This window comes from Protopterus annectens, chromosome 6.part0 (genome assembly GCF_019279795.1).
Source record: "Protopterus annectens isolate FY-2018-M chromosome 6.part0, PAN1.0, whole genome shotgun sequence".
In the NCBI taxonomy this organism is placed as follows: domain Eukaryota; kingdom Metazoa; phylum Chordata; order Ceratodontiformes; family Protopteridae; genus Protopterus; species Protopterus annectens.
This window is the reverse complement of record NC_056737.1, coordinates 970,805,603-970,819,598: the sequence shown is the minus strand read 5'-3', so window position 1 is coordinate 970,819,598 and position 13,996 is coordinate 970,805,603. Positions and strand designations below refer to the sequence as shown.

Genomic DNA, 13,996 nt, shown 5'->3' with positions numbered 1-13,996 from the left:
GTAAATATTTTGCAGATTAGAAGAAATTTTCTCTGGATTTATAATCTGTTATGTATTTATTGCTTACGTGTTATTTCATATAATGTACTGCATTCACTGTAATACTGTAACGTATACTTCATTTGAACTTGTTATGGTATATGATTCGTTGTACTGTATAGCTGCTTATGTCTTCATATTATGTTATTTTATTTTTTTTAAATGTATTTAATAAAAAAAAAAGTGTGCCCCTTCCCCAAAACCAGTGATCCTGGGTGATTTCCAGTCTCCTGTTAGGATACTGCCACAGGACTGTGTGACCCAGGTTTGTGAAGAGAGGTAATCTAGTAGTGTCACATCATTCCTATCTTCCCCTCAGTAATTCCAGCAGTCATGAGTATTGCTAGTTGCTTGAGTCATAGGGCTTATCTTTCTCCACCAGTGAAGCTAAAATGCCTTTAATTTTCTCAGAACAGTGCTACAGCACACACATCCCCCGTGAGGACAAGTACCTTAACTAATTAGCTCATTGGGGTGCTTCACCCGACATAAAGGTGTCTATCTACAGGGGGTTTGGTGTCGTAGAAAAGCCATATATAATTTTTTGTCTCTGAAGCTCCGGAAAATGAAACAGAAAGTCTTGCACTTCATCGTCAAAATTTACATTATTTCACAGTGACCATAAAAAATAATATATAGAAAGCATGAAGTGTCGCAGGCTACCATACTGCTTAGGTGAGAAGTTCGAAAAGCTGCAAAAAATTGTGCAGCAGAAATGATGCCTCTGTCTCTCCTGTTATTGTAACTGAACTTTCTTCTTCAGGTGCTGGCCACTAAACCTTTGCCCATTTTTCTCCAGGGTCACGTTCTTCTAAAGGAGGACAAATTCTCCTTTTGCTTGGTTATGCTGTCTTTCCTGATCAGACAGACACCTAGTCTACCTGAGACCACCTTATGGCAAGCTGTCAGCAGCCATTAAAAGGCTGTAGTGGAAGCAGAAACTGTGGACAGCACAATGGTGGCCTCCTACACACTTTCAATAGTCAAAAATGCTAGAAATCTATAAAAGAATAATTATTTAAAGCCCCAAGATTCCAGTTAGTTGTTGGAAGACATTGGTGACGAAGAAGGAATTTCAACCCCTCCTGTGCCACCTGACAACCCTAGTTTTGTTGACATTTTAAAATTAACATCCTAGAGGGAAGAGGTGAGTTATTGACTGTTTCAGCTGCACAAAGGAGAAGACGGCAGGACAACAGGGCAGTATTTATTGGTGGTACTACCCTTGTTGGATACCTTCTAAGACATTATTAAGTTAGCTTTGGAGTACCCTGATACTGCAGTCTCAGTGCCTAGGATGGCGGGCTGTATATTTAATTTCCTTAAGAAGTATTATTGTTGCCAGAAATTCCCAGTGTCACTGTCTCAACAGTGGTCTTCTATTCCTTGGTCTGATACTATCCATTCCCCATAGTGGGAATCATGAGCTTCAGATAGACCGGGAAAGAGTATTTCCATCTTCCACTTTGTCCATAAGGGTGCTAAACTAGCAAACATAGATGCTGTAGTTTCAGAATGACTTTGTAGATGTCTTTGAACTGGATGAAGGAAAAAAGAGCAAAACCTTAATGCTGTAGGTGTAAAGTTTCATTCTTGACATCCTTCTTTCATAGGGAAGCAGTGGAGTCAGAGGGGACCATGCCTCTGCTGAAACCTGCAATTCAGCAGCAAGAGTTGTCTGGACTGAGCTGATCTCTTTGTCTGGCTGTCAGCAACAGCTTTGAACCCAAGGCCAAAGTCCTTGGTGTATTCAAGGTGGCTATAGGCAACTAGATTTAAAAAGAATGAGACAATTAGTTGACATGCCATTCTTTGGACAGTGCTCATTAAACATTTATTTTTATTACTGTACTGTAATGGTCTCAAAATACTTTACCATATTTCCTGCTTCAAGCTAGTAAATGTCAGAAAAGTGTAACTAACAATGTTCAGAATTATACTGCCTCCTGTTTTACTAGCCTTTTGTTGAAATTCTTAAGAAAAACATTAACTTTATATCATCTAAGTTCATGATGAAATTGCTTTGATGCTTTAAGCACTTGGCACTTTTTGTTTACAGTAATAATGATATCATTTATGTGAAGTTGTAGCTGTTTATCTGTTTGTGTAGTTTATTGTGACCCTCTACCTGTGTTGCGTTTGGCACTGTTGTGGAGCTACTGTGAAGATGTTGTAATTTTGTTCATGCCATGACTATCTTTATTTTATTTATTTTTTTCAGAGTCCTCTTCAAATTACATTCGGCAACTTGAAACTAAGGTCAGATTGCTGGAAGATGACAATAAACTTCTTTCACAGGTAGGATCTGTTTTGTGAATTTTTACAGCAGATGATGCATTTTCATGTCATGTCATTGTTATTCTAGGTGTACAATTAATTTAACCACTTTTTTATCAGGAGGGGTTTTTTTGCCATTATTTTATCTGTATGACACCGTACTTTATCACATCTCCTTTGTGTATGTTTGCTTTAGATTTCTCAAGTGTCCATTATTTATGCAGCAGTCAGACATACACGAGCTGAAGTGAGGCCTGCCTAGCATTAGTTATAGTCTAAAGGAAAGGACTGCAGCTAGCGTCAGGGGCTTCAGTAGTCACTGTGTTAGTACACGCAGTTCGTTAGGCTGATGAGCACATGTACATTATTGCACAGCATGACAGGTAATGACCATAAGGAATATTCATCCAAGTGGTCACTTTAGCTCCTACTGTTTCATTCATGCAGCAGCATTGTATAGGCAACATGTTACAGTTTTGTGGACTTAACTGATGGGTCACAGAAATTATATGTATTTTATGTATCATGCATTAAATGTCTGCCTGTCTAGAGGTTGTTGCAGCAGGGTTACCAGTTGTTTAAAATGTGGGCCTCTGGAGATATGGGATGATTGTAGTTTGCTGTATTATGATTGTAATAGGTTCATATGTAAGCAATAGGCTGTCTGGCCCTGTGAGCCATTTTAAACCTAGCCACTTTCCCCTTTTTGTGCATTAAATAACCTATTCCATTTGGTTATAGATGGGCCTTGCCCCATACCATGATTAGTAATTATATATTACCCCTAATGAGAATAACTGGAGTCATATCGTAGATAAGTTGAGTGGACCTGTGCATAGGATGAAGCATTTACGGGCTGCCTCTATCCATTAGTAGTACAGGGGGCAGTTCTAGGATAAAATTTCTCTTTCCCATCCATAGGTCTAAGTTTTATTTGTATGTGGACAGGGATAAACTTTGCTTTATGTTGATGGGGAGTCTGTTCAACAGCAACAGTGTCCTCTGCAAGATGTACCTGTACATCCATACTGTTCTGTTGGTGTTGCAGAAGAGGTTTAGATCCCTAGACCGAGTATTTCTGATGCCATTTGCTGATGTGCATTAAATCCATCAGTAGTATATAACCGTGTACGCTGTTGGTCTAAATGGAAATCTTTAGAGTCCGATGATGAGCATTTCTTCCACTAAGGTGGTAACATACAGAAATACATACCATTACAAGCATATGAAGTGACACATATTTGTCTGCTGGCTTGCACAACATGTATAATGTTGTTTCATTTACTCTGCAGCAGCTGCACAGCTATACACTTCATACTCTTGAGTGACAGACTACCGCTAGGCCACTTCTGACATTCTGGTGGTCAAGACATTTTCTCATATCTAAGTTGCAGGTGTCATGATTAGTAACTGTAACAACATTAGCTTACTCATTGCTGTACCATTCCCTCTGTAGTACACAATCCAAGAATGTTCAAACTTTCTACAGTTTTGGTATTCCTCCTGTAAACAGTCATCTGCCCTTATAAGTTTTGCTGTACCTAAATCACTTATCCATACCAGTTAGTCCTTTGCACAGACATGAAGGCCATTTTGTTTTCCCAGGGTTCATGGGATTAGAGCACCCATGTACAACCTGATGAACATCAGTAGCTCATATAAATTAATGCAATGCAAAGTAGAGCATTTGTCGAATGTGTTTGCCTCCCACACCAAGCAGCAGTAATTATCCAATCTCTTTCTTTTTTTAACACCTTTAAGTTATCACTTAAGACAGACAAACGTACATTAACAGAAAAGACAACAAACCTTATTAACTTTTTTCATTTACATGCATTATACATGACATGTCTTTTCTTTTCTTGTAACTGTCATCAGGGGTTGCTATGGGGGCCTCTTGTGCCCCCATATTTGCGAATTTAGTTTTAACTGAATGGGAACACTAACATGTATTCAACAGTACCTACAAAAAGAATCTTAAACCGTGTGTACGTTTCCTTGATGATGATTTTATTTTATGCGAAGGAGAAACTGAGGATATAGAGAAGTTTGTTATATACCTTAACAACAGATGTTCCTATTTTAAGTTCACTCATAGTTATGATTTGGAAGGTTTAGCTTACTTAGATTGTTACATTTAACACACTGATAGAGGTTTTAAATCCAACATCCACCGTAAACCCACCTTTAGTAATTCTTACTTGGAATTTAATAGCTGTCATCCCTATTCACAGAAAAAAGCATACTTAAAGGACAATGTATTAGGGCAGCAAGAATGACATCTGACTATGCTGAAGTGGTTAAAGAATTAGGTACAGTGGGTAGTATGTTTTTGGAAAGGGGGTACCCCCAGAAATTTATTAGAGAGACCATTGACTACACTTTGTCTAAATGGGGAACTTTGTACTAACCCTTATTGGGAATAAATTTTACCCCTGTACATGAAAATTCATTTAAAAATAATTTTAGTAGAGCTATGGTTTTGAAATATTGCCCTTATTCTCCTCTGGTAAAAGATGTGATAACAAAGAACTGGAATATACTAAGGAGTGACACAGAACTTTATAAATTCCTCGGAAATAGCCCAACTTTTGTATATAAAACAGGTAGGAATATTAAGGCTAACTTAGAGGACAGTAAGAATAAACGAAAGTATGCAAGAGACAAGGGGACCAAAAAGTATGGATGTTGTAATCAGTGTGAATACATATATCTCAAAGAAGAAATACAGCTAGAAAATACGAATCAGACTAAGGTCAACTTTCAGTATGGGAACTGTAGTACAAAGGGTGTCGTTTATTTGGCCATGTGCTCCACCTGTCCGGCATTTTATGTCCGGAAAACAGGTTCCTAAAACAGAATTTATGAGCACTGTTATGAAATTAGGAAACAAAACAGGAAGAATGCTTTGTACAGGCATGTGGAAAGTAACAAAACCTGTAATACATTCAGATTTGCCATTTTGTAAAGGGTACACATTAACCTCAGGGGTGGCAATTCTAAGTTGTTAGAAGAAAAAGAAGTTTTTTGACAGTTACAATTAAATGCTTGCAACCCCCCAAGACTTAATGATTTTATTTTGCACTAAAGCCAGTATTTGAGGCTAGGATATAAAGTATTTATTTTGAAAGTGATTTCTTATAATTCATTTTCATGTTTGTTTTATATTTTTTCCGCTTCAAGTATCTTAAGGTTTTTGTAAGGGAAGCTTTTATTGCTGCAAATTTTTTTTTTTTTTTATCTTTGATTTTAATCTTTGCCACAGGAAGTGTTTTTCGAGAAGTATGATGTCATTTCCTGGTTGTATAAACGATAAAAGGAAGTTGGCCATCTTGTTTTAATTGAATCTGAAGAAGTCCTGTTAAACAGGATGAAAGCGCTAATTCCAAATTCTAAGTAAGAATTAAACTGTTTTTTTTATTTTAAAGGGAGTCTTTATTGTCTTTTGAGTCATTCAGCCAGAATTGCAGAGTGCGTTGTGATTAGCTGCCTATTTCTGCGTTTTAACTACTATTCTGCTTTGTTTTTTTCTGCTAAATTAAGCAGAGAAGTCATTTTAGATTTATTCCCCTCATGTTTCAAAACTTTCACTACATTTGGGTCTTGTGAGGTCAGTAGATATGTGTGGAGTCCCACAATTGCAGATCTATACATGTAAATGGAGGCCCATCCCTCCTTCAGAACGGGGAATATATAATCGTGGTATACACTGATTTTTACAAATCATTTGGTGAGCATGAAGCATCCTTCTTGTTTTCCTATCTAATCTATCCAACACATTTTGGGGCCAGTCAATCACTGCAAAATTAAGTTAGGGCAGGAGGAGCAAATTGGTTTATAGCTTGGATTTTGTTCCTAGATACCAACGCTGTTTTTAAAATTAATTTAAGTCTTCTAACATATTCCTTACTAAGTTTTATTCGCATTTGTTCATATTTTATTGTTGAGTTCCCAAATATTTATACACTCCTTCTTGCTCAAGTTCCTTTATATCACATTCTTGTCCCAAACTGATGGTTTCCTGGTGCTACAGTGTCCCTTCTTTAAAGGTTGCTTTTGCAAACGTATCAAGATCAAATGACATTCTTATATCATCTGAAAAAGTTTTGACAACCTGCAGCTGTGCTTTCAGTTCCTCATCTGATGAGCTATACAGTTTTAAATCATCAAGAAAGAGAAGATGAAAAGTCTTTACACTTTGTTGTTTTGTAGGAGCCAAATTGTAGCCATGGCCTAAGTTAAGTAAACAGCTTAATGGGTTAATGGCAAGGCAGAATAGCAGCGGTGAGAGAGTCACCCTGGAATATACCCCTTTGAATTTTTATCCTTGGGTAATAATCTGTTATTTATCATAGCGTAATTGCAAAGTGGTCTGCCACTGTTTCATGGTCACTGTAATGTAATGTAGTCGATCAGTATAGAGTGTATCTTATACATTTTTAAGCACTCTTTTATCCATGAATGTGGGATACTATCAAATGCTTTTTTATAGTCAGTCCATGCCGTACTTAAATTTTCCCCTTTTTACAGTTCTCCAGTATGACTTTATTTAACAACAAATGATTCTTTGTTCCATATGACTTCCTTTTATTACCCATTTGTTCTACTGCCATAATTGAGTTTTCTTCTAAATGACTAAACTCTGTTAGAATCAATTAATGTGTACAGTTTATACATCGTTGGATGGCAAATTATTGGTCTTGCAGGTTCACTCTTAAGGAGCATTGTTTTGCCTATTTGTTATCCAGGTTGATGTCTGTTCAGGGTGCACATGTAAATGGTTCTTACCCATGGCTAAATCCTCATGCAAAGATGTTAATACTTTTAATCAAAAGTTAGGAACTGTATCTGGGCCTGGGGTTTTCCAATTAGAGGCTTTTCTTAACTTTGTCTTAATCTCTCTGGCTGTTACTCCATCCCATTTCATATCCTGCACCTTTAAACTTCTTATTCTTTCTTTTACTTCTTCTATCCATTTAGCATCTTTATGTTTCACAGGATCTTCATAAATACTTCTCCAAAATGTATCTACTAGTACTTTTTTTGGTGGTCTTTCAATTCCTTTTACCTTATATCCCAATTCTCTATAAAACTTTTTTGATCATCAATAAATTAATTATTTTGTACTTTTCCTTTATATTTATCTGTATGTCTTCTAAGTTTTTTCACTTGTGTTGAAATGTTTAGTTTCTTTGCGATAGTGCATGATAGATCCTGGTTTGTTCTAATACTCTGTATTGCTTTAATCATATCTATCTTTCTTAGTATTTTGTTGATCTATTCCCTCTTCTATAGTCTTTTAAGAGTGACACTTCGTGTCTTAATTTCTTTATAGTTTTCTCTATTTGATACTTCCATAATGGTATTTGATTTCTCCCCTTCTTTTCCCTCACTACCCTGTGTTCTTCTTGTAGAACTTTATCAGTTATTAATGTAGCAGCACAATAATATATCCTGTTTACTTCTGTTATATCACATGGATCTCTATGGACAGTTCTAATTACTCCATTCATTTGTTTTATCAGACTTCTGACTTTTTGGGGTTTTTTGACCTTCTGCAGGCTATTTCTCTCATTGAGTTTGATATATCTGTCCATGTCTATTAAATTAAGCAAGTCTTCTCTTAGCTAATTTTCTTCCAAACTGAAGGCACATCCCTTGTTTTCCATTTCGTGTGTTCGTTCTATAGAAAGTTCTATAGCATCTTCCTGTAGCACCTTCTCTTCAATTTCATCCTGTGCCATCTGTTACTCTGTCATATTGGAACTCACTGGCCTATCACTCCTCAACATTGACTGCATCAGAGTTTCCACAGTTTCCTGTTCCTTTCCTTGCTGTCTAGCTTCAAGTAAATGCTTATACTGATTTCCTGTGGAAGGCTCAAAAATATCTTTATATGGCACCTGACAAATTGCTTCCTGTCCCACTGGCTTCCCCTTAATTTGGATATCCATTGCTCTATCCTGTTTTGGTGCTTTCTGCATTTGATTTTCTACACTGAATCCTTCACTTTGCAGGTACTCCATAACCTCAGTTTCTATTTCTTTAACTTCTCCATTACTAATATCCTTTTCTACTTTTCCTCTTTGTCTTCTTATTTTTTGTATTGAAAAGTTTTTCATGTCCAGATTCCTTTGCCTGTATTTCTCTTCAAATATATTTGGTGCTGCTCTTTTTGTATTGGTTAGTTTTGCTTTCTCCTTTGCAAAATATTACACCATATTAAATCTCTTTTTCTTTCCCATGTCCATATTTCCTCTTCAGATGTTTCCTGATCTTCCTGTTTCTCCCTACTTTGGGGGCTCACTCCATCATGCTGTGATGTAACCTGTATTAGACCTTCTACACCAAACCTTTCACTTTGCAGGCACTCCATAACTTCAGTTTCTATTTTTTTTACTCCTACTTCTTTATATTGATTAATTTGGCTTTCTGCTTTGCATAAATATTGCACCATATCAAATCTCTCTTTCTTTCCCATGTCCATATTTCATTTTTGTGTTGTTCAAATATCTTTAGGTTTTGTTGTTTATATTTTTCCACTTCCTCAGATGCTTGTTTTCCAAACAGATCAAAGTTTCTTGATCTATGTACTGTTTTTCATTAATCTGTTGTATTAATGATTGCAAATTTTCATTTGAAGCTTCTGACAGTTTTTCTTGCAAAATTGTTTTTCTTTCCTCTAATTTTTCTCTTAATCATTTTGTACATCTTGTGTCAGGAAATTCTGGCCTTTTTGCATAATAGTAGTACATAATTTCTTTCTTATCCTTATCCTCAGTAGTCCACCCTATCATCTTTATGGCTCTTTGTTGGACTATCAGTTTTTGTGATTTTTGTGGACTGCTACTTTCTTCTACAACAGGGGGGGCATCCTCCCCCTGGGCCTGGCCCCATTTTAGTAATGTTTCCTTATTTTCAGGATTCTACACTGTCATATTTTTCCAGTCCTGGCACCAGTGCGCCTGCCAGGATTGGGCACTTTTTTATCCTGGGTCTTGTGCACCCAGCTATCTCTTTTAACTTTTGACCTACTTCTGTCCATGACATATGCTATATAAATACAGTCTGTATATCAGTTTCGTCTTGGTGAGATTTTGTGAAAACAGGGTCCACCTTGCGAAGGTATTCACCAAGACTTGAAGATGAATTCAATTTTAGCACTACTTCTCTCCTTTGCATGCTGACTTTTCATCTCTCCATTCAAAGATGTTCTGTATGGTTGTTGTTATTCTCCTTAAGGATCGGCATACAAAATCCCACTCTTGTTATTTCTTGAACTTCCCCCTGCTTCATCATCTTTTTCCATTTTGAATTATAACCTTCTGCTTGTGTTATATTTATAAGCCTTAACTGTGTAGCTGTGAGATATCCCTTCAGGTCAAGTAATTCTTAAGTACCTTATTATATTGGAAGGATCAACTTATTCCACTTAACTAATTTACATAACGTTCTTCAGAAAGCTACCCTCTTTTGTTATATTTTCCCTTTTTGGTCCCCCTGATACAGCCTCATTATTGAAAATCAAGTTCCAGTCCTCACCAATAAGTAACATTCCCTGCTGAAAGCTGATTATTTCTCGCAACTATTTGTTAAGCTGAATAATGGCAGTTTTGGTGGAATATAAATACATGCTAGAGCAATCCTTCTCCCTTGTCAGTAGCCCCTTAGTAGTACAAATCTATCGTTTTTGTCTTTTTTTCTCTCTTTTATGATTATTGGAGCCCCTGTATAATTACTGCAATTACACCCCTTTTCCTTTATCCATCCAGAACTCCTTTTTTTGTCAAATTCACATGTTCATTTCTTTCCAGAGGTGTCTCCTGCAGCACTGTTATTTGCACTCTGCATTTTTCAATATAATTCAGTGCTCTCTCCTTTTTGTGTATGCCCTTATGTTCCAAGATAATATGGTAGTATAGCCATAATGATAAAATAATACTGTTCCCAGCTGTTTTACATGACAGTTGTTTGATTGTGTATTTCAAACTTTGGTGTTACATGCCTGCACTAAAGTTTGGCAGGCCGATCTCATACAGTTTTTCTTCTCTTGGCAGGCCGCTCTCTTGTACAGTTTTTTCTTCTCTTTTCCATTTGAAACTATGTCAGATTTTTCAAGATACTTTGATTAATGCAAACCATCAAACAAAAAAAAATGTAAATACATTTCAAAACACCCCATCTCCTATTAACTTCAAACAAATATACAAAATATGTACATCTTCAAAAAATGAAGCTTAGACCTCCAGATAGGGACAATTGCGCCAAATTGATAGCTGCACCTGCAGTTATTACCTAATCTAAAATTAAGGTTACCCATCCTAAAACACATGCTGCAGCCTGTGTTCCCACTTACTGCTGATTGCTGTCTGTTCTTTTCTTATCTCTATTCCCCTCCCAAATGTGAAAAGCAGCTTGTATGCTTTCAGAAAACATTAACTTTTAACCGTAAGAAAAAGTGCTGTGGCTGTCTTTAAATAAAACTAAATTGTACACTGTTCTATTAAATGCATTGAAGTATTAGGGCTGCTGTCTTTTATTCATTTTACTGCAATTTTAAACTTTGTTTTTCACTGAACTGATTGCTGTTTTACCTTTACATTTTGCATTTCCTTCATCAAAGAATGCTCAGAACTCTCAGTATTAATTGCTTTCACCTGCAGACAGCTTTCCTCCACAGAAAAGTGCTCGGCAATGATTCTTTATAAATTTCACTTGGAACAGAATGCTCAGCTTCCTTCAGCTGCAGACTTCTTGACTCCCAGTGAAAATTTCCTAATGGAAAATAACAAGGCATCTCATTGCATATGTAAGAAATGTATAAGTTGTATGCCTTTCATCATTTTGTTGATTTGTTAAAGCCTGCTTGCTCACAAAAAACACACTTGTTTATAGATTAAAACAAGAACATTAATCTAAACATCACTGTTGTAAAAATAAGAGGAAAATTGGTTTGTTCCAAGTATGACTTTCCCAGTAAACAAATGTTAAATAACAATAATCTTAATTCTTTATACAGTATAATCAGTGCATTTTATAGCCCATCTCAAGACCACATAATATTAACATTAAACTTGCTTTTATCCAGCCTTTCTTCTGTTATACTGTAAAACCTGTATTTCTTACAACTAAAAATGCTTATTTACTTTAATATCTTTAACGTACAAAAGTCACTGAACCCCCTTTTTAAATACTGCTGACTACTCACTGTACAAAACTGCTTTAGTATGTGTAACATACAGTTTATATCATGAAATATTTTATACAAAGACTAGTAAGAATAAAAATGGTTTTACTTACTGTTACTTCCCCCCTTCAGTGTCCTTCTAAACATAAATGATATAAAGTGGAGTATATGCTTTACAGCCCACCCAAAAAAATGTAACAAAGTCAACAAATTCCAGTCTTTTTCAGGCACTTTTTCTTTAAAAGCCATATTTCACAAATATGACTGATACTTTATAGTCTCCCATTCACTAATTTCAATGCTGTTGGTGTTCTCCATCACCCAACATCAGACTCTAATCTGTTCAAGTCCAAGATGCTCCTGATTCTTCTAGTCAACTCCTGTGCTTTTTCTGTCTGTCCTGCATTTTCTTTTGGAACACTGGAAAATATTTTGCTGGCAAAATCTCTCTATGAACTGTATTGTCATAAGAATGAGAAGCAGCGTCCCCTCCTGCTTACATGACTCACTTTTTGTTACTTAAACTTTTTTTATTTTCTCCTTAGCCTGTTCTGCATAAAACATGTATTTGATCCTCCAGGAAAAAAAAATAGTCTAAAGACAGCTGGATATAGCAGCCCGAATCTCACTCCAACTTGCTGAAATTCCCTAATTGCTGGGATAAATGTGGTTTTCTTCTGCCTGGTGTACAGTAAATAATGATTTTCTACACACTCTGCTGTCTACAGCTTTAATACTTTGCCCTTCTGTCACAATTTTGTCAAGATCAACTATTTCTGCTGTTATGATTGCATCTTCACTAATATAGGCATTGACAGCTTTCTTATGACCAGGTTTGGATCATACACTTGATGTACCCTCTCAGTTAACTCCTACTGCTTATTTGTGCTTTCATAACATTAATGCTGGTCGGAGGAGCTCTAATAAGAGCTGTTGCACCCCTGTCGGGCTCGTGGAGTTTCCCTTTTGAAAGCTGCAGTGAGCCCTATTCAGGGCTGTGCTTGAATCAGATCATTCCTTTTCTTTCAGGTTTAGCCCTTAAAAGGACTTTTTTGTGTGTGCTCTCCAAGCACTGGTCAGAATGACCTGAGAGCTGGTGGTGCGTGGGTTTTTATGCCCATGCTGGAGGGGTGAAGTTCAGGTTCAGCCTATCAGGTGTGGAGGCTTGTAGTGGGTGTAGCCTTCTGTCTTGTAATGTAATTCTGGGGCTGTCGGACCTATTTGAGACCTCTTGTTTTTCCTGTAGTGGTGATGTATCCAGTCCTCGAAGCTGCGTGAGCCAATCAGAAAAGGGTCTAGACCAGGAGCCTCGGATGTGTTCCGCGGAGGGTTGGGGTGCTTCTTTTTATCCAGTCATTTGGTATGAAAACATGTGGGGAAATTCTCCATTTTGTGAAAATGGTGAAATACATAAAATCTTAATAAAACAATTCATGTAAATAAAGTTAACATTAACACTAGAGCTGTAATGAGATTACAGAATTAAGAGGTAAATAGTGAGTGAGCTGTAGGAGAGTTGAAAGAAACCACCAAATCAGAAACTGTATATGTGTTATTGTAAGTACAGGGGTTAGGAGCCCCTGGGAATAGGTGGTCCGGGGAGGGAGAGCAGTTGTGACTAGGTTGAGCGTTCCAAAAAATATTGAGTACGGAAAAGAAGTTTTATGTGTAAAAGGGCCTTGTTTCAGCTCTGGGTGAGGTGGAACCTGAAGGTGATCGATTTTTAAGGAATAGGTAGGTCGCGTGGCTGTGGTTTTGGGTTAGAGAAGGGAGACTGAGATTTCCTGCGCTTTTGAGACTGAATGGGCCATAGCCATCCAGCCGATTCTTCTTCAGGGAGAGCTAGCACTTATAAATTATACATTACAAATTGTCTAGTATGAGTGGGGGATTTTACTTTGTTGGAAGGGTATGTGTTGTGTTGTTGTGCGGGCGGGGGGAGTATGCCGGTTAGGCGTTAATGAGTGGCATGACGGTCACGGTATATCTGGGGAGATGAATGGAGTGGCCACATGAAAAATAAAAGAAAACAGTGAAAACTATTTTAAAAAATAAAGAAGAGTATAAAAAATTGTAAATATGTGATAAAATCAAAAATGTAAACAACAGGCATGAGATTGAGAGAACGGATAAGACTGAGAATGGGATGAAGTTAAAGAGTAAGGTGGGGAGGTGACTTAGAGCAGTCTCGTGGTAGCTGAAAGGTAGCAGTCAAGTGTGTTGGGTTAACAAGGATCAGTACGTACGGGGAGGGGGGGAAATGGAAAACAGGGCCACCAGTGTAGTTGAAAAGGGGAGAGAAGGGGTCTGAAATTAAAGGTTTTGGGGTGTAAGGCGGGTCTAACAGAGAGGCTGTTCTTTTTTATAGAAGAAATACATTACCATACTACAGAATAATGAGTAAAGATGATAAAGCTGAAAATCATAATAAACCTCAAAATATTAATATTAAAAATAAATGAAACTACACATAAACAAGGGTATAGAAGTCAA

General features: G+C 36.9%; 1 protein-coding gene across 3 annotated transcripts in view; it reads left to right on the top strand.

Annotated features, from left to right (window-relative positions):
* CCDC85C (coiled-coil domain containing 85C) overlaps positions 1-13,996 on the top strand; it is a 967,849-nt gene that overhangs the window by 672,540 nt on the left and 281,313 nt on the right. For all 3 annotated transcript variants that reach the window (XM_044074610.1, XM_044074608.1, XM_044074609.1), the window contains exon 2: positions 2,261-2,337. In XM_044074610.1, coding sequence (XP_043930545.1) covers positions 2,261-2,337 — 77 coding nt within the window. The remainder of the gene's footprint in view (positions 1-2,260; positions 2,338-13,996) is intronic.